At 32.1% G+C, this 27,891-nt stretch overlaps 1 protein-coding gene and 1 pseudogene across 4 annotated transcripts; one reads left to right on the top strand and one right to left on the bottom strand.

Moving 5' to 3' along the window:
* Positions 1 to 27,891, bottom strand: INTS13 (integrator complex subunit 13). 4 transcript variants are annotated; one of them, XM_016119252.2, is made up of 18 exons: positions 27,366 to 27,891; positions 26,182 to 26,417; positions 24,088 to 24,162; positions 20,070 to 20,168; positions 18,956 to 19,158; positions 18,492 to 18,572; positions 17,271 to 17,361; positions 15,853 to 15,981; positions 14,236 to 14,320; positions 10,986 to 11,075; positions 10,701 to 10,808; positions 9,443 to 9,621; positions 8,194 to 8,364; positions 7,724 to 7,878; positions 7,185 to 7,415; positions 5,473 to 5,612; positions 1,117 to 1,252; positions 1 to 354 (listed from the first exon to the last, which is right to left on the bottom strand). In XM_016119252.2, exons 2-18 carry the CDS (start codon positions 26,404 to 26,406, stop codon positions 315 to 317), a joined length of 2,238 nt encoding a protein of 745 aa, XP_015974738.1. In that variant the 5' UTR covers positions 26,407 to 26,417; positions 27,366 to 27,891; the 3' UTR covers positions 1 to 314. The 4 variants fall into 4 exon arrangements, with proteins under 4 accessions (XP_015974738.1, XP_036092676.1, XP_015974739.1 ...); XM_036236783.1 differs by having other exon boundaries at positions 10,701 to 10,790; positions 27,366 to 27,890; XM_016119253.2 differs by lacking the exon at positions 20,070 to 20,168 and having other exon boundaries at positions 27,366 to 27,889.
* LOC118614347 lies at positions 2,848 to 2,966 on the top strand (annotated as a pseudogene).

The following is a 27,891-nucleotide window of genomic DNA, read 5'->3' as shown; positions in this document are numbered from 1 at the left end:
TTTTGCATTTCAGATACTTTAAGACTTTTATTTGGCAAAGAGAAGCCTAAGAATTTTTTAAAAAACATTTCCAGAGGGAAAACCCTTTACCATAAAATAAATTTGTGTGATTTGGGAAGACAAATCTCAAATGTATTTTTTGACATATCTGCCAATTTTACAATTAATACAAAAAAGATAAAGTTAGTTGAAATATTTTAAAAATGTAAAAACCAGTCCAGGCAACATATACAATCTTGCTGTAAAAGTACTTATATCAAATTCCATTCAAAATATTTAGGCAATATAGTAAATTTAGTTCCTCAAGTCACCCTTCACTGCCGGCTGGCTTTTCCATTTTCTGTTGTCTCCATTCTGAAAAACAGAAGGAAAAAAATGAGTTGGTAAAAGAAAACATTCATTAACTATGCATATTTTTTTCCTTATCTTTCACATGAAATTAAACTCTACTATATTCATAGAACAGAAAAATGTCAGCACTTTAGAAAAGAACTAAGGTTAGGGTTTCTCTAGTTTAATGTTCTCATTTTGCAGATGAGTGAAAATTGAGGCCCAGAGAGATCAAGATACTTTCCTAAGGTTTCCTTTCAAAGACCTTTTTTTACATGATACCGCTCCAAGCAAAACTAAGGGTAAAAACTTTGCCATTTAGTCAAGGATTTATATCCTTTTTCCACTAAAGAAATTCCTTTACCAATATATTTTCAAGAGGCCTTCTAAAAAAGAAATCAAAATAATGAAACCTGAGATTTATTCAACTAAAATCAATATTCCTAATACTATATTAATAGAAAAATATTTTCCCCTGGTACTTTATACAGATTCAGTATTACATACTAAGTTTTCTTTATGATTTTTCCTTCTGTGATGTTTACTGAGCAGTGAAAAAAATGCTCTAAGGAGTAAATTCTTTCAGGGTTACAATCAATATAATCATGTCTTTTACAAGTACAAAGAATCAAAGAAGTTAATTTTTTTCTCTTTATAGGTAACATATATCAATTCATAATATTGGTAATAAGAAATTGCTGAACACAACAAACAACAATGCTTATTATTTAACTTATTATAACAAAGCAATTAACAAAACCAATTTCTACAATAAATAATACAAACCCGTTTTCCTCTTTAAGATGTTGATATAACTCAGCTCTGTTATTAACAGAGTTCAAACGTCCAGCAAACTCCTGATGTTTTCTGGAATTGGCAGTATTGATTCTATTACTCCACAAGGATAATAAGGACACTGGCCCTGGTGTTATATTTGAAAGAAGAGAAAAAGGTAGATTTATTATTTAAATTTTACTTATTTTAAAAATTTACCTTTAATTCTATTGTTTTATACAATTAAAGCAATATCATCTTCTACTTATTCAAAAGTGTATGTGTTTAGGGGTCCCCAAGACCACCTATTAGTTTAGTGATTTGCTGGAAGGACTCAAATGACTAAACAGTTATAGTCACTAAGAATAGTTACAGCAACATAGTAAGGATACACACTCAGATCAGTAGGGAAAAGACTAGAGGAATCTATTTGCAGGCTTTCCATACTCTCTCCCTCCAATGTGGGTTCACAGAAGTGCCTACTCCCTCCGGCAGCAAAAATGCAGCAATGTGTATACAATATCTCTGCCTGGAACATCCATTTGAGACTCAAACTCCAGCGTTTTTATTAGCGGCTGGTCATACAGGCATTCTCTACCAAACCACAATTACCAGAATTCCAGACTCCCAGCAGGAAAGCGAGTGTTCGATTCAGACATAAGGCAAAATAACTTCATTATCTAGGGAATGTTTTAAAAGCCATGTGCCCCAATGCCAGCCAAGCAAACTTGCGAGCAGGCTCTTCTAATGTTAATAGCCTTATGCTTGCTCTGTTAACTTTCTTCTAAATGAAAAAGGACTGGAATGGTCAAAACAATTTTGAAAAGTAAAATAAATTAGAGGACTCACTATGTGATTTTAAGACTGTGTGTAGTGATCATGATAGTATTGTATGGGTTAAAGACACATAGTCCAATAGAACTTAAAAGAAAATCCAGAAATATATTCTCATGTATAAAATCAACTTATTTCTGATAAAGATACAAAGGCAATTCAGTGAGCAGGGGTTATCTTTTCAACAAATGCTGCTGAAACAATTAGGATATTAGTGCAAAAATATGAACACTGACACATACCTTGCAATTTATAAAAAAAAGGAAAAACTCAGAATGGATCATGGCCTAAATGTAAAATTTAAAGTTATAGAACTCCTAAAAGAATATATGAAAATAAATATTTGTGACTTAGGGTAATGCAAAGATTTCTTGTACAGAACACCAAAAGCATAATCATAAAGAAAAAATGATATATTGGACTTTATCAAAATTAGAAATGTGTGTTCTTCAAAAGTCACTATTAGGAGGAGGAAGAGCCACACAGACTGGGAGAAAGTATCTGCAAATCATACATCCAACAAAAGATTGGTATACAGAATAAATTAAAAAACTCCAAAATTCAAAAATAAAAAAACAAACAGGCCAATTTTAAAATGATCAAAATATCTGAATGAACCTTTCATCAAAGAAGACATACAGATGGTAAACAAACAAATGAAAAGAGGCTCACCATCATCAGTCATGAGAGAATTATAAATTAAAACCACAATGAAATATTACCACATACCCATTAGAAGAGAAAAAAAAATCCTGACAATAGCAAGCGCTGTTGAGAATGCAGAACAATCAGAACTCTCATTAATTGCTGGTATTAATTGAATGTACAATGGCAAAGCCATTTTGGAAAAATCAGCTGGAAGTTTCTAATAAAGTTAGTTATACATAACGGAATAAAAAAACTACTGAAGTCTACGGCCATGCTACCCTGAACAAGCCCGATCCTGTATGATCTTGGAAGCTAAGCAGGGTTGGGCCTGGTTAGTACTTGGATGGGAGACTACCTAGGAAGACCAGGTGCTGTAGGCGTAAAAAATAAAAAAATAAGAGATTGTAAGCTGACAAGGTCCCTGCAATCTGTGAGGTCAGCCAAGTTTGCCTCACCTTAAAAAAAAAAAAAAAAGCAAACAAACTACTGATAAACACAAAATAGATGAATCTCAAATGCATTATACTATGTGAAATAATCCAACCTCTAAAGGCAGCATACTTTATGATTTCATTTATAAGGCACAATTATAGGAGGAGACAACACATCAATGGTCATGAATGGTTGAAGTTAAGGGTAGTGTAGGATGATTACAAAGGGGCAGTACAAGAGAACTGTTGGGGTGATGAAACTATTTTATACTTTGGTTCTGATAGTGGTTGTTATACAACTGTATGTATTGTCTAAACTCACAGGACTATATATCAAAAAGTTAATATTACTGCATATAAATTTTTCAAAAATAAATTTAAAAATAAATATTTTCTTTTTCTTATTATAAGACTAATATTTGTTCATCATATGAAATTTTAAAAACAACATAAATAGGAGAAAATAAAATCATCCATAATGCCACTGCTCTAACAAATAGTTTGGTCTTTTTTTCAATGTCAACTTATATCTATAAAATTACATTTTAGATTTTCTGTTACTGCATCATACAAAGAGAGCTGAATAAATTTTCTAAAATCTAGAGTCCATGTTTGGAATAGCCCAAACTCACATGCAGCGCATGCAACAGACACAATATTTGCTTTGGAGAGTCCTAGGAGGTATTTTCCAAAGCAGATGAAACTGAAGTTCAATAAAAGGCCCATACAAGTTGCAGGTCAGAAGAGACATGAGACTTAGGTGTAAAATAGAATGCAAGAAAAAACGAGTTTCAAGTATCAGCCTTGAATGGAAAGTTACAAGGACAGACAGTGATTTGCAATCAAGTTGCATCTTATATGGGTCCCTCTATATAGTATTTCCAGTGTGAAAGACATCAGGGATTTATCTAACTTAATTATAACTGACAAGCTAGTGTATATGTGTATAAAAACTTTTTAAAAAGAAAAACAAAATGGATATCACGGTAAGATGGTTTTACAGCCTGCTTTTAAAAAAAAAAGGAAAAAAAACTTACCCATTCGTTCACTTATTCATTCATTCAACAAATAAAAACAATTCCTATTATGGGCCAGGGACCAGACTGGGTATGGTAGCAATATAAAAGTAAAAATTTAAAAGCCCTGCCTTTAAATGTTTCAAACTAATAGTAGAGGAAAAATATCAATAAGCAATGTCAATGCAGTACTCTAAGTGCTCTCACAGTAGTAATCCTGGGATGCAATGTGAAAGCACAAAGAAACACCCGACTTAATTGTGAAAGGAGGTCAACGAAGTCTTTCCAAAAAAAAAAGGACTTGCTTAAGCTAAAATCTAAATAATATACATTAGCAAGAGAGAAGAGTGGCCATTTTTGGCAATAATTATTTTGGGGCTATACAAATTCCATCCTATGGACACATCATCATTAGGTCATTTTCATACTAATATGTGTTTTGGTTGCTTGCAACTTTTTGCCATCAGAAGTAGTTTTTATAGTTCTATTTTCCAAGCAATGGTGAAGTACTATTTAGATTAAACCTAATTTCTCATCCTAACAAGTGGCACATTTTGGCATGTGAGAAGTAAAATAATTTATCAACACATTTAATCATTTTCCAGGCACCCTGGCAAATTGCTGAGAGGCAAATATGACAAGATTGCCCTTATCTCTAATTTCAAAGAAATTAGTAAAATGGGCACAATATATATACTATAGTTAAAGTATATTAAAATAACAAACAAGCCTAGCTTCTCTCTAGGATGAGATGCCAATAATCATAATCTGACCAGCCTTGAGGTCTTATCGTCTTAAGAGAAGCACAGTGGTAAGAAATCAGACAGTCTTTTTTCATACCACTTCTCGTTTATCCTAAAGACCAAATCCAATTTCCTTCAAAATAACTAAGGCCTACAATGATTTCAGAAGCTCCCAAACCTAAATCATATCTTTGATGCCCAGAATTCCTTCAAGAGGAAATTAAGCATTTCGGCTAATAAATATGAGATTAAAAGCTTTATTATGAAAATGTTTATAATATCTTTACTGAAATTCATTCATACCACATTTTAATTTATCACTATATGTGATTAGATCTTTCTATAAATTCAGTAAGAGTTTAGGGAAAATAGTTTGTCTTCAATAATGTAGTACTTAGTATAGTGTCAAGAACATAAACATTTAAATTTACATAATTAAAATTTCTTAAAACACAGACTTTATAGTACAAGTGCTTATTTTCAGAAGGCTTCATGATGAAGGTATGACACTACTTTTTCTTTAATGCTGACAAATATATTTACTGCCTATATTTTCAAAGGGTGTAAACAAAGAATCTTCTAAATAACAGGAACAGTTAGTAGCGCTTCCCGATATATGCAACAGTAAATGACACTGTACAAACAGAACTAAATGAAAAACTTTTTACAAACATAGTTACCACAGTTCTGCCTTACCTTTTGATTTTTCTACTGGGGGGGTTTCATCCATCTCAACAAGGGGCTTTTTGTTCGGAGGTTCTGGGGAATCAGGCGAATCTTTTATAATCTCAGCTTCAGCCAACTCTTCTTTTCCACGTTCCAAGATTCCTTTTAATCTTTTAGAGTAACAATTAATACAATTTAAAGTTTAATTTTTAGAAATCTAAATGGTTCAATAATTAAACTAGACTTTGCATATCAGTCTTAATAAAAGATAGCTGTTCTCACATACTAAACCTAGAAACTAATCAAAAGCTAAATGTCAATCAAAAATCAGATAAGAGAGTTTAATGGATTAAATATGTTTCCCTTTTTCCTTCATCATAATAATGTAATAATTCAGTAGTTAGCTATAAAATATGAAAAAATGGAGGAAAATTTACGAAGCTAAAATTAAAAAGGTCAGAAATGTGATATTTGGAAGAAACATTGCCAATTTTTATAGATATGGACAAAATACTATTTCAAATTAAAAAAAGATTAAGATATCTATTGCCATTTGTTCCCCTGTTTATGTACCGTAGAAATGTATTTATATCCCACAAGTTTGGAACTTAACCCCAAACTTATTTTGTTTCATCAGGGTACAGAAACAGTTTCAAAATGATATACAGAGATACACTTGAATGTCAGTGGGCTCTGAATGAGAATACTTTTTCTTCCTTCTTCTTAAAGTAAGCCAATTCTGTTTGAGAAGTTAAGTGGCTCTAAAGAAGACATGAAATTCTAAGGTCAAGGAGAATGAAAAGTTTCTATATTCTACTTTTTTTTGGATGAAAAGACATTTTAGAATTAGCTTCAAAATATTCCCGTGAGGGAGGGTGGATGGTTATTGTGGTGAGGGTACGGGATGTAGATATATATAATGTGAGATCTGCCATGCATTGATAATTGTCAAAAGTAAATGATGAGTAACTATTTATTCTACAGTTTATATGTTTGAAATTTTGTATAAGTTCTGATTTATTTTTAAAGGACTTACTACTTTCCATTATAATATTTCCCTGTTTTTTTTTTTACCTGAATTTTTGGCAAGGAGGTAGAAGACAAAGTCAGCTAATACGTTATGATACTTTTATTTATAAGCTTTTATTCCTTTTTATGTTTCTTGAAATTTAACCTCAACATCATTATATAAATTACAAACTAGGGAAAATGATGTACTATCGATAAAGGTTTTCAGAATATGAACTATGCTCTTCCTCTGTGCTCCCAAGACCATCTGTGCCTATGTTTATAACAACATTTTCCATACTTTGCTGTAATCACTCACTCACTCACCTATCTCTACCACAACACTGTATATTCTTCTAGGGCAGGAAGCTTATGCCAAATGCCTGGCACATCATAGGCATTCAATAATATTTACTGAACAAAGAAATAAAACAATGTCTTTGATATTCATAACATATAAGGGAAATACTGATACTAAACATCATGAATTATAATTTTCAGATGGTAATTGGGAAAAAAAACTAAACACTACCTTTTCTCCTAATAGTAAAAAAAAAAAAATCATAACTCTTTAAGTCCAAGATCTTTTAGATTTTAAGAATGATAAAATCTCAGTTACAAATGAAATAAACACATATTAAATGACCTTCTACTAAATGAGAGTTGAATGTTCTATATGCAGAATATGGTATGCCAAAAGGCACCATGGTGTTATATTAATGTCAATGAATTACCTCTCTGAATCTTGCCAAGACTTCTCTTGTTCATAATCTTTCACTGCTTTCTCTGACTTGTCCTCTTTGTCCTCCCTCTTTCTTCCACGTTTCTTTCTTTCTTCTTCTTCTGGGGGTTTGCTCCTACAGGCCATCAGACATTCCAAGACTCTCTGATGTTTCTCCGAGTTACTGATATGGGCTCTGACAAGGGTTTCCAATTCATTCCACATGATACGGTATTGTTCATCTCTGAAGTAAAGATTTAAATTAACAATCTTAGACATACCCTTTAACGTTAAAGTGTTACTTGCTACTGGCAAAGTAAAATAAAACAATTAAATATAGACTTCTTTTCTCTTTCTAGATAGTTAAATGGTACAATTCTAAGTTATAATGTATCCAATTCTGCTATTCTATGTTCTATATCATTTCATATCAATCATATGTATGTATATATACATAACTCCAAACATATAATTTACATATATAGCAAGTTACCTTAAAAAACAGCATGTATTAACTAAATGTGATATATAGACAAGGTAAGAAAAAACTACCTTTTAGGGCCTTTTCCTCTTGTACCAACTGTGGAAATAGGTAAAGGATCATTTTTTCTTTCCATATCAACTAAGTTATATATTGTTTTTTGACAGTTTAACACATCTTCTTCTGTCAAAGATTCTTTCACAATAACGCTGGCTAAAGGAACTACCTGTTAGATTAAAAATAAAAGAAAAGAAAGAAAGAAAGAAGAAAGAAAGAAAGAAAGAAAGAAAGAAAGAAAGAAAGAAAGAAAGAAAGAAAGAAAAATGTGTCTTGAAAAACAAATAATCAAAGTATTTTGGCAGAACTTCAATTGATTTTAAATATCACCATGGCAAGAGAACATATAAACTTCATTTCAATTTTTTATTACTAATTCTTTAACTGTAGCAAACTCATATATTTTACTTTTTGCCTGAGAAATGGTAACTGTAAAGCATATATAACTAATCTAGAAGAAAAGCATACAATACTTAACACTTACCGCTTGCATGTTAAAAATGGTAGTTTGTGAAATAATCATAGGCCAGTAACGGGTGTGTTTTTCTAACTGATCTTTTGCTCGTTCCAAAGGGATCTCAAGACTTCCATCGATTTTATATCTGGGGTCTAGAAAAGGAGTTAATCTGTTTTCCCTCATAAATTCACCAAAATCCTAATGATAACCAAATAAGATAAAGTTAGAAACTATTTTCTAATGTTTCAGTATGGATTACATGTAACAGTATGTTTCCCTGATGTCTTCTGCCCTGTGATATGCAACAAAGCCATTTTCTCTAACAGCTCCATCTCCCCCACTACTTTTTTTTTCTTTTTGAACTTGAAATCTATAAGCCTTTATTATAATGGAGGTGAAGAAATCCTCAAACATAAATGTGTTCATGATTCTTTCCACTTTTTAAAAACCAAGGAATACTTATTTTTCTTCATTTCTATAATTTAAATTTTATAGCATATACAGATAAAAGAAGTAGTTAATCACATTAGAGCACCAATCTGCTTACTACCTTAACATCAAAATTTTAATAGTGGTTATCTTTGAATGATGGAATTATAAATAATTTACATAGTCTTTTTTTAAAAGATATGTATATTCTCTTAATTTTCCACAATGAATACTTATGAGTTTTCTCCTTATAAAGAAAAAGATGTAAAAGCAATAAAGAAAAGTCTAATTGAAAACAATTTCTTACAATATATAACAATTTGGTTTACAAAGTACACTCATATACATCAATCACATCAAAGAGTAGTGACGAAATATCGAATATAAGTGAGGGGAATGAGAGTGAAAAATTAAAATCAGAACAACAGAATTTCTAACAAAAATAGACACAATTTCCTTATGTGGACCTTTAAATAACACAAAAATTAAGTGTCATTTTATTTAAAAGTAGCAGCAATTCAAATATTGAAATGTTTTTGTTTGCCATTTAAGTTATTAGAAAGAAAGTTCCGCCTAAAACATTAGTTTGAATCAATTTTTATTCTTTCCTATAATTCTAGTATGTCACTGCTATTCAGATACTTCTGAGTATAACTGAATACATCAGGAAGAATGATAAATAGTTCTTTTGAGTAAGCATTAAAGGAAATTTACCTAATTAAAATAATAATAAATTATCAACTCCATAACCCTTTATCACAGATCTTAGTACATAACAGGCACTCAGTAACTACCTGATGAAATGATGACAGACTCAAAACATAAAATTTATAGATATTAGTCTTACTGTGATCCGGTAGTCTGTAACTCTTCCTCCACATCCTTCACTAATTGAAGGCGGATCTTCTAGAATGGATCGAGAACTGCTAAGGACATGTAAAAAAATCTCTCCTCCATGGCTACTAAGCATATGACTGATGACTTTGGAACCGGACTTTCGCGGTTGTTCCAATAAAACTGAACGGCCTGTCAAAAGTAATGAAATTTAGATTGGATCTTATTTTTCTCTCTTAAGATTTATATCTAGATTTTTTGTTTTACTTATTAATCCTCATATTTTAACCAGCACTGCTAATTTAGTATTATCTGTATTTCAAGTCCAAAAAGTCTGAACTCTAGCCTTAGCATTCTCTTGGTCATTCCAAGATGGTTTTCCAAAATAAATACAGTGATCTGTAGTATAATGTTTGGTTATTTTCATTTGATTACAAGTTCATATAAAATTTTTCTCCTGGACATCAGGAAGAAACATGAGACAACTGTTGAATAACCCTCAAGTTATCAAAGCTACAAAACATCTGGAAGAGAAAGCAGTTTCAATTCACTTCCACAATACCTCATCATCAGCATTGTTATCATAACTACTTTCTATTTCACATGACCAAATGTTATTTAATCTGGACTTTACATAATCTGATAATTAAATTGTACTTAATATAACAATGAAATTAACCTTATGATAAAGGCAACCTAAATCATCATATCCATGGTTTAAAAACCAATTTGATAAGAATCACCAGAGAAGCTATTAGAATTTAGATTTACTAAATGAAATCAAATAACATGGTTTTTTTAAAAAAAACTTTCACATAAGGAAACCACAAATTGATGGCCATATATGTAAGAATCATATGATATATTAAAAATATGTTTATGATAAAGGTATAGTGTTCAAAGAAATGTAAGTCCACATATACTTCATATTTAAAATTCAGTAGGCCAAGATAATGGTCTGTATTATTCTATCTCTCAAAAAAAAAAATCTATATAGACTCTAACATATTTTTAAGTTAAAAATAGTAAAAATATATTACATAAAAGTTACTTAGATACAATAGTTTAAAGACATAAGGTCATCTTATTTTTAAACATTAGCAAAACTATTAAAGGGTATTTATAAGTATATAACTTTAAAAATAGTTTTAGGAAATAAAATGATCATATTGAAGAAAATGTCTTTCCAAAATTCACATTTTCACATATTTTCACTAATGACTTCATTTGTAATAATTTCAATCAAACAACTATTAAATGATGAAAGTTACCATTTAGAAGAAAATTAGTAAGGCAGGAGGAAGGTCTACTATTTACATCTACTGGTGAAATTCGATAAGCGCCAGTGCAATAGTGTAATTCTGAAACAGAAGAAAACACTGATTTGAAAGAATATAAAGGAAATATTGCCACAATTAAAAGAAAAAAAAACTTGTTTCCTGAACCCCTAAAACAATGAAAAACAAAAATTCGAAAGGAAGCAAATTAATGAGCCTTATATAATGCTTCAAGAATCTTTTATTTCTTTCCCCTTTCAATCATTTTTAAATACCTACCAATGTTATTTGTCCTTGGTGTGCACCACTTTAATGTTATTGTTTCTTTAAACGAGCCTTCTCTACTGCTGCCACCTAAGTGGGTATCACCTTTAAAAATAAGTCAGAGAAACAGTAACATTACTAAATAGACCACAAACTTAAAATTACTTACCCAAGATTTCTGAAAGGGTTTAAATTTTATAAGAGAAAATACCTCTAGGAGAATATTTTTTTAATGATGTCTCCTAGAAAAATACCAAATAGAGTTTGGATATTAGCTAGGAGTATAATAAATATTTAAGTTTTCTCCAAATTGCTCATTAATTAATTTAATCATCTCAGTCACTGCACTGAAAGTCAATGGCACAATTTTTTTTGATTTCAAGAATCTACAACTGCTCCCCTTTGACACCATTAAGTAATAATATGGTTTAATACTTAAAGAAAGCCACAGGAATCTAAAATACACAACTAATGATACTGACTCCTAATGAATTTATTAGAAGAAACATAAAATGAGGAATCTAGAAAGTAAATATACAAGATATAACAGTGATGCCATGCCACCCTGAACAAGCTCAATCAGGTCTGATCTCAGAAGCTAAGCAGGGTCGGGCCTTATTGGTACTTGGATGGGAGACCACCTAGGAAGACCAGGTGCTGCAGGTGTAAAAAATAAAAAATAAAGAATTGTAAGCTGACAAGGTCCTTGCAATCTGTGAGGTCGACCAAGGGTTACCTTGCCTAAAACCATATATATATATATATATATATATATATATATATATATATATATATATATAAAACAGTGAGCATTTTTTGCCTTGATGCAGTCTATAGTAGGTAGATGTTAATAAAATAATAATGAATAAATAAAAAACTGAAGGTGACAAAGCTTTGAAGGAGATGTATATAGTGCTATGAACATCTATACACAGAGATTTGACCTATGCTGAGATATCAAGGAAGGCTTCTTTAAGTGAAAACTAGTTTTAGTTCTAAAAAGATAAACAGAAATTAACTAAAGAAAAGGAAAGAGTATTTGGGCAAGCACAACAGCAGATGCTAAGATACTGTAGCCAGAGGGAGCATGAAGAGTTTCATGTCTGTGTGGCTGAAACACATGGAGGAGAAGTTATGTTGTGAGATGAGAATGGAGAGGAGGAGGGGCCAGACAGTGCAGAGCCTTGAAAGGGCAACAGAAAAGTAATAGAGGGTTTTAAGAAAAGGAGAATATGTCATGATTAGCATTCTGAAAGTTATTCTCGTTGGCAGGTCAAGAGTAGACAAACAACCATTTAGGAGTCTACTATGGGATACTAGGTGTGAAAAAAATGGGCTGGATTAGGGAGATGGTAAAGGTAGTGGAGATACAGATGTGGAAGTATTTGAGATAGTAGATAACATAAAAAAATGTGATGATTAGATATAAAGAATGATAGATGCCTCAAAGATGACTTTGAGGTTTCTGCCTTATATAACTAACTGGATAGATAATAGGGTCATTCACTGAGTCAGAGAGCATTAGAAAACCAGATCAGGGGCAAAGCTCATAAGTTGTTTTGGGGATACTGAGTTTTAGAAGCCTAAGAGACATCTCAGAGATATACAACAGGCCTCTGAATAACATCATTTCATTCAATGTCATTTTGTTATAACACTGATGAAATGGCACAAGACCTTAACTCTTATTTATATCAACTAGCCAAAGGTAAAACTGGTTTTGTTATACATTGTTTCATTTAAAGTCACAGAACCTATCGACAACATTAAATGAGGACTTACTATAATTAGACAGTAATATACAGATGCTCCTCGACTTAGGATGGATCATAAGTCAAAAATGCACTTAATACACCTAACCTACTGAACATCGTAGCTTAGCCCAGCCTACCTTAAATGTACTCAGAACGCAATATCCCAAAACCATGGGCAGCACAGTACACTAAAATGTATTGTTTTTTACTCTTGTGATCATGTGCCTTGCGACTTGCTGCCACCATCCAGCATCATAAGAAACTATCGTACTGCAAGATTTGAAGTATGGTTTCTACTGAATGCATATTGCTTTCACACAATCATGAATTTGAAAAATCAAAAATATGAGTCAATTGTAAGTTGGGAACCATCTGTATAGATCTGGAGCTCAGAGAAGATATCTAGGCTAAAGTGCAAACCTATTCATCAAAATCCAGCTTTAATGTCATCTATTCTGTAAAGCCTACATAATTCAGAGAGGTATAATCACATGCAATAATCTTGTGATCCGACAGCACTGTGTTCCTATCGCTACCACAGCATTTGCACATGGTGTCCATGTGTAATACATAGAACTACAGGTCAATCAACTATTTTAGAGAAATATGTTGTGTTACAAAGAAGATTTTTACCATTTTTCTAAGTTTTAAAAATAAATAATTAAAAAACTGATGTTACCTCACAGGTTCTTAGTAATTTCCACATATTTTCAAAAATAAGTTCTTTACGTTCTATATGTGTCTGCCCTAATAGTTTTATTCCTGTTAGAAATTCATGCTATGCTCATTACAAGATTCCTTATACATGTAACCAATATTATGATTGGGTCATGATACTAACTTCAGAAAAAATATATACAAGATGATGAAAGTTAACCGTTTAATTCTGATAGCATCAATTTACATAGAAAATGTTCTAAATGTTTTAACAAAATGTCAAATCTTAAAGGCAATTTCATCGAATTTCAGGAATGAATAGAACATTACAGTTCATCTAATCTAGCACCTTTAACGTATAAGTATATAAACTGAAGTCTAAAAATACATGGGACTTGCTAACTGGTAGCAAAGCTTTAGCTAAAGCTCTTATTTCCTACCTCTAGAATCATCTTCCCTAAATCACGCTGATACAGTTGTAGAAATCACAGCTGTGGAAAAGAGACCTACTGTTTCAAATACTTTTTAGAAGAAAAAATAACACTAAATTTCAAAACAACTGATTTTTATCTATATAAGCTATAAGTCTATCATCCTGTTCTTTTCCCTTCCCAAGGTGGTATGCCTACAAAAGAGAAACTATGACATGCCTGTAAGGGCTCTCTTTCTCAATATTGTTCCATTAACAGTCTTTCACAAAATAAATGGCCACTAATTGGTGACACTGTCAGACAAGTTTGGACAGGAATAAACTAAAGTCAATCAGGTTTGTTTACTAAAGAACTTCTCAAAGGTTAGTATTCTCTCATATGTTAGATCTTACAAATTAAGACTTTCCAATATCTCTTACTCACCACTTTTCAGGAAATCTACATGTGCATCTTTGTGATGAAGTAGTTCTACATCATAATTGGCAGATGTGTTAGCATGTTGTTCTTCCTTAAAGCAAAATTTAAAATAATTTGGTTTTTGTTTTTGAAATAATGAAGTTATTTATTAACTATTCATTTTTCTCTTTGCTTAAAATGAGATCAAATACACCCAATAAAAATTAGCTACGATAATGGTATAGTTTGCTCAGTAATTAATCTATTTAAAGATGCAATAGTTTTCCACTGCAATGTGAACTCTATTAAAAAACCACTGAGTACATATAAGTAATACAGTAGTTAATGATTTTTCTTACATTATGTCAGAATTAAAATAGATGATTAATCCAGAAATTTTAGAAGTATTTTTACTCTGAATGCATCATCTTGCACAAATATACATAAATTGTCTGTATACAAATATAATGTAATTTAAATAGTTTATATAAATTGAAAGGAAATAGCATCTTTAAATATCTACAGTAAATCAACAAACACCAATTATATAAAATAGCAAATACAAACTAATAAACAAGTTTAGTAACTTGTTTTCACTAAATAGTAAATAGAAACTTCAATATTATCTGCTTACAAGAAAAAGACAGAGATTGAAGTCACACCAGTAGCACACAAATATAATTAAATTTTAAGAGCAAGGTATCTGTCACCCTCAGAGTATTTTTCTTATAATTCATGAAATTATATATTAAAGGGCACCTATTTTGCTACTTTACTTGTTGATTGCTTCTGCATCCAAACCATTCTACTAGGTAAAGCTACAATTTCTATTAAAGAGCCAGCCAATCATATAAGGAGGAATTACTAATGAAATATATCTCATGCAATTTAGTGTTCATCATATTGTGGAGAAACAATGAAACTGGAACTTTTAAGTATGCTTACAAGCATTTTTAGATATACTGGTTAATTTATTTGTAAACATAATAAAATTAAAATCAACTCCACTTAGTAAAAATTCATTTAAAGCTTAGTATGGGCCAGGCAGTGTGCTGGTCCTAGAGAACTTGATGATAATATGATGAAAAGGAACGGATAACAATAGATTCCTAAGAAAATCCATTAATAAAATTGTAGGACTCACATTCTTGGTTTCTCAGCTAGGATAATAAACTTACTGAAAACTATGAGCTATTTTTCCCTAGTCGGACTTATTAGTTACAAACACCTTTACAATGGGTGGGTAAAAACAAAAATACAGAAAATAAAAGATCCACTAGAATACGCAATATAAGTAAAATCTAATAACACAACTGTCAGAAAAAGAATCACAGAAAAAGTAATCATTTAAAGAGAGAGGTCATACTTTGATGAAAATAATGAGAACATAGTTAAAAACAAAAAAGCTGATATAGAGTGTTCTTATGGCAAAGAACAATACAGCACTTTGTTCTGTGATCCTTTCTTGTTGCTTTTCAGTATTTACTGACCTGGTCAAAGACACTGAATGTGGGCTAGCAAAACAGAAAACATGGTGTAGGGAGAAAAAATTAAGGTTCAATTAAAATAAATAATACATATCAAACGAATATTTAAAAAGCAAAACAAAGCTTTCAAAATAGCAGGAAAAAACGAACTATTTACCTTCATTGGGATATTTGTAATAGTAGTTGAAGCCAAGTCAAAATGTTGTTGTACTAAAATATTTAATTTGGTAGCAAGATGCCGTCCTGCACGAACACTATGAACTTCACTGGTTAAAACTGGGGACAACTACAGAAAAGTATAAAAAAAAACCCCGCAAAACATTACAACATTGTAACCAAGTGCTAACTATTTTACTTCAACCCGTAAAAATTAAGTTTTACTTTTTAAAACCTGGAAAAATAAAATGGTCCATAAATTAACCATGATCATTATCTTAGCAATAAATGTTTATACTTTCATTCAACAGATAGGTAGCTATTAAGTAGAATTTACTACATTATGTGCCAGAAACTGTGAGCTGTTGGAGGATACAGCAGTAAACAGGCAAAGTCCCTGTCCTCGTGAAACTTAGAGTAAAACAATCTTTGATTTAAATAGACATTTAAATTTATAATTTTAATTCTATTTATTTATACACGAAATGGATTTGAAGTGGCCCAAAGAAGTATAATAGGAAAAAATAATTCATTTTGTGGAAGGACAAACTCTTGAACATAAAACTACTTAAAATGAGGAAATCATCACAAACATTTTATTATCAATAAATGCGATAAGGCAGTCAAAAGTTACTTATAACAAAGTAACACAAAATTTTAATAATTCTAGGGTAACAATATTTATTGTAAACAAATTTTATTTTTAGTTATCACAAAGTAAAGCCAACATATTGCTACATTATCAAGAGGCGGAAAAGTTAGTAAAAGGGGGACTTACATTGGAAACCACCTAAAAATACAAGACTAAGGTAATACTTCACATTTATGTTAAATAAGGCTAAATAAAAAACCGGGACATAAGAATGTACACATTTAATTATTTAAATACATATATCTGTATTTCTAAAGAGAACATTGACAGAGAATATTATGTGATGCAAATCTTTTTAACAATCAACAGACTTATCTTTCTTTTAAAATTGTTCATCTTTATTTAAAAAGTAAAACCAAGGTTTTTCTCCAACTGAATGGGTGAAATTAATTTGTTACTGGAGTATATTTTTGTTAAAGAGTGTATTGCTTTTCTAATAAGGAAAAAAATCTTTTTACAGAATAAAAAGTCATTAAAGCAACTGAAATCTATTATAATAATTGAAATTTTAGGAACAATACAAACTGTGTATGGTTTTGCAACATATTTAATTAACGTCAACAAGTAAGCAAAATGGGAAACACTTTAAAATCTACAATTATAACATTAAAAACCAACCCAGGTATTTTGCTATACGGGTTGCTTTGAAACTCTAGATATCTTCTTGGCAGAAAATGTTGGCCATGTGTCATTATAATGCTAAGTATTCTCAGCATTTATTATTAATAATGAACAATGATCTTTTCTTCTATTACTTCTGCACTTACCTCCTTTTTAGGACGATCAGATACAAGGCTGTCTTCACCCACTGGGTAGGTATGAATCAAGACCAGCTCACACTTCTGAATCTGCATAAGGCTTAAAGAGAAACTTTTCACTTAGAATATAAAAATACATATTACATAAAGAGTCTAGGCAGATAAATCACTGAGAGTTTAATATACTAAAACAGTGTATCTCTATAATCTGATACTGGTGTACTATAACACAAAAGCTAAATATTTAGAAAAACTGTATAATTGTTGTATTTGTGCAAATATTTAATGAATATTTATATTAAATTCAAATGTAAAATGATAATTTTCTGTGTGTTTGCAGGATAAACTAAAGGGGAAATTCTTATAATTAGGTATAATTTTCAATAGATAACTGCCACAGAGTAAATCAACATATTGTGTATTAGTTTCCTTTTTACTAATGTTTTTAAGGACAAAATCAGGCAATACTTTATGTATAATTGGTTATTTCCAAGTATACAGGATTTGTAACACTAAAGTTTCCCTCGACTTTTTATTTTGAAATTTCCAAACCTACAGAACAGTTGAAAGAAAAGTACTAATCAATGAATACCCACATATCCTTAACTTAGATTCACTAAATATTAGCTCTATTTGTTTCCTCTCTATATATCTAAATAGATACACTTTTTTTCCCTAAGCCGCCTGAAAATAAGTTGCAGAAGAAATGATACTTCATTCCTAAATACTTCGGCATGCTTCTCCTAGTGAAAATAATCCCACTCATTAATAATACCAGTAGTTAAGAAAATAATAGCTCAATCTAATATAGACGCCATATTGCAACTGTCCAAAGCATGTCTTTAAGTTTTTTTTCTTTTTAAAAAATTTATATAATGTAATTAGTTGTTATATTTTGATTTGGTACATACTGAATAATGCCACCAATAATTTACTCATTTCACAAATTTGAAACAGTATGAGAGTAAGCTATCCAAACAAATATGCATTATAAATTTATGTAATATGTTATTTTTCTAATCACCTTTCCTATGGAAAAAAAGTAAAATTTTAAAGTAAAAGAGAAAATAGGGAGAAAAGTGTCTGATCAAACATATATTTTCTGACTAATTTGTAAAACCAGTAGAGAATTCAAGAAAATTCAACCAATTATTACAATTATTGGAATAATTATAATAAAATACATGACTATAAAATGAAATATTTATTTCATTTATAGATTATACTCACTGATCTGAATTTGCAGCAAGCTTGTTATGCTCATGAATTGTTTCCTGGACACAGTCCTCAAGCATTCGCACATGACTATCACTAATGGCATAAAAAAGATATAACAAACTTAAAGGAACAACCAGTGAGAAATAAAATTAAAACTACTTAGCTGTAGTATCTTGTCATAGGCATTTAAAATTACTTCAATAAGGACTGTCTCTAGTGTGTTCATTCACAATACCAAACAACCAGCTGAAAAACTAGTGAGAAAAAAAAGTCAAATCAACTAACATGATGACAATTTAAGCAGTTCTCACTGAAATGAGTCTTTATTTTAGAAATGGACAAACACAGCTTCAATATTATAAAGGCCACTTGTGATATGCTTAAATGCTAACATGTTGTCCTTGCTTTTTTAAATAAAGCTGCAACAAGACATTAAAATTCCTTCTGTGAAAGAATTACCATGATTAACATCTCACCTTTTTGCGTTAGTAATGCAAATTATTCTTCCTCTATTTCCAACACGTTCTGCATTCTCCATTAGTAGAGTACGGGCCTCATGTTGGTATTCTGTAATTTTACAGAGGGTTTCCACTGCTGCAACGAGACCATGCAGAATACTGCAGCATTCTGGATCTGCCCGTGGATTAGGAGGGCCAACAGCAGCTAATGCTGCCATTAGCTAAGTAAAAGGGAAAACAACTATGTTGATAAAAGTAAATACAAGTCAGACAAAGACAACACCAGAAAAGAAAACTATAAACCAGTATATCTTATAAATATTGCCACAGATTTACTCAACAAAATACTGACAAACCAAATCCAGCAATACATGAAAAGAATTAAAAACCATGACTAAATAGGGCTTATCCAAGGAATGCAAAGTTGATTCAACATGTGAAATTCAATTAATATATATATTGTATCAATAGAAAAAAAAATTTAAATCACATGATCATCTGCAAAAAAAAAAGCATTTGACAAAATCCAACACCTTTTCATGATAAAAACACTCAACACACTAGAAATACAAGGAAACTTCAAGTAGATAAAAAGCAGCTACAAAACACCTACAGATAACATCATGCTTAATGGTGAAGACCGATGCATTCCACCTAAGATCAGAAACAAGGATGTCCACTCTCACAACTCTATTCAACACTGTGCTAGAGGTTCTACACAGGGATATAAGGAAAGAAAAATAAAAGGAATCCAGATTGGAAAGGAAGAAGTAAAACTATCTTTATGTTGCAGATGATATGATCTTGTCTGTAGAAAATCTTTAAAAATCCACTAAAAACTATTAAAAATAATAAGTTCAGCAAGGTTGCAAGAGACATTAAAGATACACACAAAAAAAACATTTGTGCTGTTATACACTTGCAATGAACCACCCAATAATGAAATTAAGAAAACAATTCCATTTATAAGAGCACCAAAAATAAACTACTTAGGAATAAATTAATAAAAGAAATACAAATCTTATACTCTGAGAACTGCAAAACATTTTAAAAGAAATTAAAGATCTAAATGAATAGAAAACATCCTATGTCCAAGGATTGGAAGATTTAACATTGTTAAAATAGCAATTACCCAAACTGAAGTAGAGATTAACAAAATCCCTGTCAGAATCCAGCAGACTTCTCTGTAGAAATTGACAAGCTGATCCCAAGATTCATATCTGCAAGGGAACTGCAAGGGACCCAGAATAGCAAAAATAGTCTTGAAAAAGAACAAAATAGGAAAACTTTGCTTTGTATATGCATAAAGATGTTCTAAAAAAAAAACAAACTAATAGTGGTAGGAATAAAGAGTGATATGAAATTCTGGTTCCGCCTTTTAATACTGGGTGAACCTGGTCAATCTCTCCTAGTCCTTTTTCTAATTGGAAAGTGAAAACAGTAATAAAACTTGTCCTATGTAGTGTGATACTTCCAAACTATAATCTAGGCAACAAAAACCAGACCAAAACTCCTGAATTCTGACAAATTTTTTGTAATAAAATTTAAGATGTATAGGATAGAATTCGGTGCTATACCAGAAAAAGCCCTGGAGCCAGATATAAGTCAAACAATTTCTGGCTCCTGTGGGCCTCAGTCCCTTCACCTGCACATGAAAGAGTCAAAGCAAAAGATGTAGACAATCCTTCCAAATCGAACATTCTACAATTTACTTTACTTGTTACTCATGATTATTCACAATAGCTAGAGAAAGGTGTGCATGAATAATCAAAGCTAAATATTAAGTGTGTTAACATAGACAAGATTATATATAATTTATATAAAATGTTAACTACTTTGTATCTATCATCTGAAACACCAGTGATTTGCTATGTAGTTGCCTTCACAACTGGAGTTGCCACTCTGTTTGTAATTTAAAAGCAATGAATGTGATATAATGTGTATTCACCTTTAGAAAGCAGAGGCAAGTAGTAATTCTCTTATCAGTATACCTACCATTATCAAATGCATACCTTTTACTGCATTGCAGAGGTGAAATAAGGAAAATCTGTACAAATTTTTACCTATTTTTATTCACATACTAGAGAGACTTCAAGCTTTTCACAATACCTCTTAAAAGAAGTAAAGCAGAATACACACCATTTCAAAAAGACAATTCAGTGAGAATGAATAAAATCCTTAATATTATTGTTTTCAAGTAAAGAAAGAATAAAGATTATTCTGGAATGATATAAATGCAAAGCCAAGCCAATAAAAGCCTACCCCTTGAGTGAGTTACCTCAAAAGAATGAAAGGTTAGATGTGTTTACATATTATAATATTAATCACAACATTTTAAGACCAAATACTGTGATAGACACACTTTCTTTAAAAGTGTTCTACTTAAAACGCATATGGATGGGATTATTTCCATTGAAGTACATCCATTAACAAAAATTTTAACATGAAATAATTAAAACAATGTATTCAAATATTTCACTATTGTCTGTCTTTCATGTTCATATTCATCAGTGAAGAACCCAGTAGACTGACATCTTCTATCCAATTAGACAATAGCAAAGAATGTAATCAACCACAAACTCGATATCCTTAGAGAAATAATATTTAAAAAGCATAAACTTGGATTGAGCATGGGTTTATTTCTGCTCCCTCCTAAAACTGCACTAAAACTGTAGTAAAGGAATTTAATTTCTAAAAGCATAAACCAAAGGGGGAAAGAAAACAAACAAACTCACAAAGATAAAGAGAATGAAAGAAACAACAAGTAAGATATGTCAACAAGAATATCAAATGTATAGAGGAATAGTGATGGACTTTATATGACTGAATAAGCTGAAATCTAAATGTCTACAGAGGAAAAAAGACAAGATGACATGACCTTCAAAATCCAGAAGTTTAGGAACTGGAGACATCAAATACCACACAGAGCAGGGGTAGGGCTAGATATTTAAAACAATGAATGGCTTAAAGTCAGTATCTTACTCAAACCCTACCCATGTAAGTGACTACCTTTTCCTGATCTTCCCAGGTACAGGATGGCATTCCTTGGAGGAACTGAACCAGAAAGATACCAAGGATGAATTCCACAAAGCATAATAGAGTATAAGGGTTAGATACTAGACCAGTGCTGCCCAATAGAACTTCCTGTGATGATGGAAATGTTCTATATTTGTGATGTCCAACACAGTAGTCACCATCCATATGTAGCTTATTGAACAGTTAAAACATGACTAGTACTAAAGAGAAACTGAATTTTTTATTGTATTTAAATTTAAATAGTAGATATTTAATAGCTAATGGTTGCTATATATGGCTCGTGGCTCCTATATTGGATAGCACAATACTAGACCAAAAACAAAGATTGAGTGAAAGTCTGCTTATTGGATGGCAAAATCTCCCCTCTTACCTGGCTCCCAGAAGGCTGGCAACCAGGTTTATAGCATGCAGGCAGAACAATGGAAGATCTTCTCTAGAAACCCTGAATAGTTCCAGGAAGATGATCTGTTCATTCTCATATCTGGAGGTCGCCCAGTGAAAACAATTAAACCACAGTGAAGCCTCATTAGTAATACCTACTCTACAACAAGCAAATCTTCTAACTGCTCTTTAGTGACTTGCCTTTAAATAAGGTTGCATTTAAGAAAAGCCTCAACATGAAAAGAACTCTGAGAACACAGAGAAGTCAAAAGAAAACTTCAAATAAACTATTAATACTCTCACATTAAAAAATTACACCCATAAAGGAAAAGGATACGTCAAAAATGGACATAATTAAAACATAAGTAAAAGTTCTTGGAAATTAAAAATACAATCAAATAAAAAGTTCCAGGTAAGAGTTAAAAGGAAAAAGGTAAATGGGTCAGAGAGCAGAATAATAATAAGAGGATCAATAAGAAAAAAAATGAGGAATTTAATCCAGGAGGTCCAACATCCCACTAACAGGAATTCCAGAAAGACACAGAACATAGAGACAAGAACGTTATCAAAGAAACAATACATGGAAATTTTCCTGAAGAATATAAGGCCTTGCACGTGAATGACAAAAGATTAACACTAAGGCACATCATTGAGAAATTTCAGAACATAACAGGGAAAGAAAAAATTCTAAAGAGTTTCAGAGAGAAATTATGAAGAATGGCACTGGACTTCTCAAAAACATTAGAAGTTATAAAACAGTGAAGTAATATCCTTAGAATTTTGAGAAAAAGCTATTTCCAATCTTAAATTTCTATAACCCAAGAATCAATAAAGTATAAGTTACAGAAATTCTGGAGGTTATACTCTACCAAAAGACACACACACACGAGGAAAAAATTGGGATCTGAAAAACTGGGAGGAGAATGACAGCAGCGCACCAGGCCTAGAAAGCAGCCAGTTCAAACTGGAGAGAAAATTGTTCTCCAAAAAGTTTTTCAAAGAAAAAAAAAATCAAACTCTAACTTTCTAATACATTTATAATAAAAAAAAAAAAGTTGCAGTTTTGTAGACATGAGGAAAAGCAGCAAGATACACAGAAAACTAAGTAAATCAAGAAAAAAAAGTAAATGATAAATTTCGGGAACAAAAAGTTGTACAAGGAAATAATATGTAAGTCTAATCATTATGCTGTACATTTTACACTTATACAGTGCCATATGTCACTATATATACTGTATGTCAACTATATCTCAATAAAACCTTTAAAAAAGAAAGGAAATAATCATATATATTACTTGGCTTAACTGCTGACAACACTTTATTATATATAGATACTATAAAGCAAACATGGATTTTTAAATTAACCAAAAATTCTGATATAACAATATAGAGAAAATGAGGGAAAAGAAGGGGGCAAGCATAGTGGCATGGGAGAAAGGGAACATAAAAGGTAAATCCTCATCAACAATAATGATAAAGTTTAAACTGAGAACTCCATAAATGACAGTAAAAAATGTTATTCAGAAATAGGGAAATAAATACTAAATGAGCCAGTCAAAAGTCTGCTTCTAGGAAATGGGGAAAGACTGGAATGGACAGCTATTTTTCTTTTAGTATTAGTGTTTTAAAACTGCAAATACTATATTGATAAAAAAAAAAATCAATCGTTTTTTAATAAAGTATTACCACACTGATAATTTTCAAAAAGGCCACAGCTCAAAACCTAACCATACCTCCTGCAAATTTTGGTCTTCTTGAGTCCAAGAATTTAAAACATGTGCTCCAGAGTCACTCACAATGAAATTCACCTAATAGATTTCAAAGAAATAATTAGTATTCAATTCCAATTCCACCCGATCACATCATATTTAAAATGTAAAGTTTGCTACTAGTTAATAGTAAAAGTAATTTAAAATGAAATAATAGTCTCTGGTACTGATTTGTTGATTAAGTCATTCATTCAATTTATAGGTATAGAATGCCTAGTACACACCAGGTACTATTCTTGACACTGGGTATATGGGAATATGGTGATGAATAAAACATTTTTGGGGAAAGTGAGGAGTGTGCTAAGATAGAGAGCAGTACAGGGAGAATATAAACAAATAAATGAATAAAATAATTTCAGAAAGTGATAAATGTGAAGATAAAGAAGTTGGTTAGCTAATTAAGGTTGGCTGAACAGAGAAGGACTCTCTATAGAAGTGGCAACTGAAGGGAATTCAAAATGACCAAAAGAAACTAGCCACAAAATGAGCTGCGGGTAGAGAATTCCTGGCACAGTGAATAGCAAACGCAGAGGCCTCTAAGTGGGTACCTTCAAACAGGTGAAGGTCAGAGCAGGCAGAAGGGCAGGAGATAAGCTCAGAAAAGTAGGCAGTAGCCATATCACCTAAGGCACTGACCACTAAAATAATGGATATGGACTTTATTCTAAATTTTAAAGTAAAATGAAAACAAAAAAAATACTATCAAGTAAGATGATAATGACAGTAAGGATATATTAGAAATATATCAAATGATGACTATGTTCCCTTTCTGGAGAAGTGTGATATTTCTTTCCCCTGAACTATATAAAATAATCCATTATCTTTCCTAATAATATGAAATACTAGTCTTGCTTCCCCAATAAGTTTGATAAGTAGCCTTCTAGCATAAGGCTTATATGACAGGGACATATTTTACTAGCCACTTTACTTATATTATCTCATTAAAATCTTATAACAATCATAGGAAGTAGGTGTTACATTTTCATGGGAGGAAACTGAGGCTTGGAGAGATTAAGCAATTTGATTGAGGTCACTCTGCTAATAGCTAATAATGCCAGGATCTGAGCCAAAGTCTGTGTCATAAATCACTACATTATCTTTCTATTTTTTTTTACCCTACATAATGCACAATTTACAGAAGAACTAAAACTTACATTTTAATTTGGCATATATATGAATGTATATTATACTATTAGATATTCTATGTTCAGTGTTACCGTTATCGCCCTGCCTGTGCCGGTCTAAGAATTGACTAGGTCCCAGCCTAGGACACTCCAAATTGAGACAGAAAGCAAATTAGCCACTTATGGCTAGCCAAATGACTTTCCCAAAATAAAACAGTTGCGATTCTGAAACCTGAAGATAATTTTTATACTTGAAAATTTCTATCAATGTGCAACTTTGCTTTTATTAATAAAAACAATTTCTGCTTAGCATTCTTAAGAGCATTTTTCTAATATGGCCAAATCCTGTAGCAGTTTAGCACACAGTCATTAGGACTATGTATATGCAGCCAGCCTGCTTAGGTTCAAATTCTGGTTCTGTTTCTAACTAGCTACGTGACTCAGCTCAAGTTTCTTCTTAACCTCAGTTTCTGCATCTCCAACATGACAGTAATAAACAAAGCTAATACTCAGATGGTACATAACAGCAGAGTCAAACAAATTGCTTATAGCCAACATCTCCCTTCTGCTTAGGCTGGCAACAATCAGTGGTCAGTGCCTGTTCCATTCTGGTTATTATATACTTTGACTATTACCCCAGTAATTACAGTTGCTATCTCATAGGATTTTTGTGAGAATTAGAGGAGTAATACATATGAAGCACTTCTGAACATGCCTGGCACATGTTAAGTGCTCTATAATTATTAGCTGTCATTGTTGGTCCCAATTAAATACACATAACATTTAATCACAAAGGGGAGTTCTACATATCACATTTTTAAAGCTAGTAAACAAACAGTTCTAAATCAAATCTACAGCAAATTCATGTATATATAATGTAATAGGCAGTTAAGTACATCTCCAAAATCATGATTTGCTCATACTTCACACTCACCAGCTTTTTGAAAGGAAATATATCATACATTATTCTACAATATTCCATAGAAGATTCTACTGAGCAAGTCCACAATGATTTAGAAATGGGGGCCAAAGGGATAATTCCTTGGGTCCTATTCTTCACCAGCATATCAAATTCGACATGCTGTCTGCATGATTCTGCCATGTAAGGGCAATGATCCACAACAAATACTGTTTTATGAGATTCAGAAAAAATCTTCATTTTGTTTTAACCTGTAAGGGATAAAATATATTAGCCAAATGGCTTATACATAACACTATTTTAAATTATTTCTAATTAATGTGTCTTTTCTTCAAGATTTGATAGGAAACATGAATAATCAGTACCCAAAGAAATTCATCCAATAAAGGACAAGATTTAATGCGGTCATGATCAGAAAGTAACTACCAATTCAAGGGATGAGCTACACCATATTAAGCTGTTACTCTATCAGTCACAGGTAAAATTACAGTCTATATTTTTTTTTTTTTGCTTTTTGAACTTAAAATGGTCATAAGAAAATATTTTTACAAATTATACTTGATTCCCTTACATAATACCAAACATAATAAACGACAAATACTCCTCAAATATACTTTCGATAATCCTTGCTAATTGATATCAATCACGTATAAATCTTCAGACCAACCAAAGTCACCAGTTTTGAGCTTCCCTCCAAAAAGTCTCAAGACTTCTGAAAAAGGGGTTGGGGGGAGAATTAACAGGAAAGAGTAGTGACAGCAAAAGGAAAGACCAAAGCATAACAGACATCCCCGAACATAGCTATAATGGGTCTTCGTATTAGGACTAGGAGCCCAAATTCACTTTCCCCGTTAGCTTTTGAAACACCACAGTAATTTATCATGTAGAACAGAAACTTAGTTGCTACCATCACATCGGTGGGGAGGAGAAACTTTTAAAACTTCTTGTAACGACTCTCGCTAATAAAATCTAGACTGAACAGACAACCCACATTCAAAAAAGCACATGGTAAGCAGAGCAAGTGTTCATCAAAACGAACTTTTTACGATCCAGCTATTTTCTTCTCTTGCTTTCAAAAGCATTTCCCCTTCATGCAGAACTTTTCTTTGAGAAATCTAAACACACTCTGCTGGAGGGTGCGAGGGTGGAAAGCACAAGGTGAGTGGATAAGGAAGACCTCAGGATTGAGGTTAGCTTACTTTCGTGCCTGGTCCTGCAGTGAAAACGAACAGAGGCTATGGACCACAGCCTCTCTGGCAAAGGCTGCTGGCTGGGTGGGGAGGGTCAGCGCACAGTCAGGAGTGTCTGGTACCAAAGACAGGGTACTATGACTTCCCCGCTCATCTCCTAGTACATCGATTCTTCCCAAGCTTCCTAAATGCAGGAGCGCGCGCGTGCGCGCGAACACACACACTCACACACTGGGACTCGCGCGTGCTCAAAGCACTCTTCGACGGCCCCGCCAAGCCGCCCTTCCCCCTCGGTGGGCCAGACGCCCAGGTTGCTCAAGAGGAAGAGGGCGGAGCCAAGGGGAAAATAATGCCTCCGACCCTTAAGATTTTCTACCCGCTAATTTTCCCAATCACCCATTGGGAAGTTTGTTCTGGGCGACCTGAGAGCCTCCCCAACAGCGAAGTACCAACCACAGTACCGGCTAAACCAGCTACGGCCCCTTAAGCGTAAGGCCCTCCCACCCGGCCTCCCCTTCTGGGTCTCTTCACCCCT

This window comes from Rousettus aegyptiacus, unplaced genomic scaffold, assembly GCF_014176215.1.
Source record: "Rousettus aegyptiacus isolate mRouAeg1 unplaced genomic scaffold, mRouAeg1.p scaffold_m13_p_2, whole genome shotgun sequence".
Classification (NCBI taxonomy): Eukaryota; Metazoa; Chordata; class Mammalia; order Chiroptera; family Pteropodidae; genus Rousettus; species Rousettus aegyptiacus.
The sequence above is the reverse complement of the archived record's forward strand: the minus strand, read 5'-3'. Positions and strand labels throughout refer to the sequence as shown.

Excerpts from the sequence above, each read along its gene's own strand:
- INTS13 (XM_016119252.2), bottom strand. The coding sequence starts at position 26,406 with ATGAAGATTTTTTCTGAATCTCATAAAACAGTATTTGTTGTGGATCAT. Across the intron at positions 19,159-20,069 it reads TAATCTCTACTTCAGTTTGG|CTAATGGCAGCATTAGCTGC; the intron begins GTAATTGCTATT and ends CCTTTTACTTAG. Across the intron at positions 11,076-14,235 it reads TGTAGATTTCCTGAAAAGTG|GTGATACCCACTTAGGTGGC; the intron begins GTGAGTAAGAGA and ends TTATTTTTAAAG.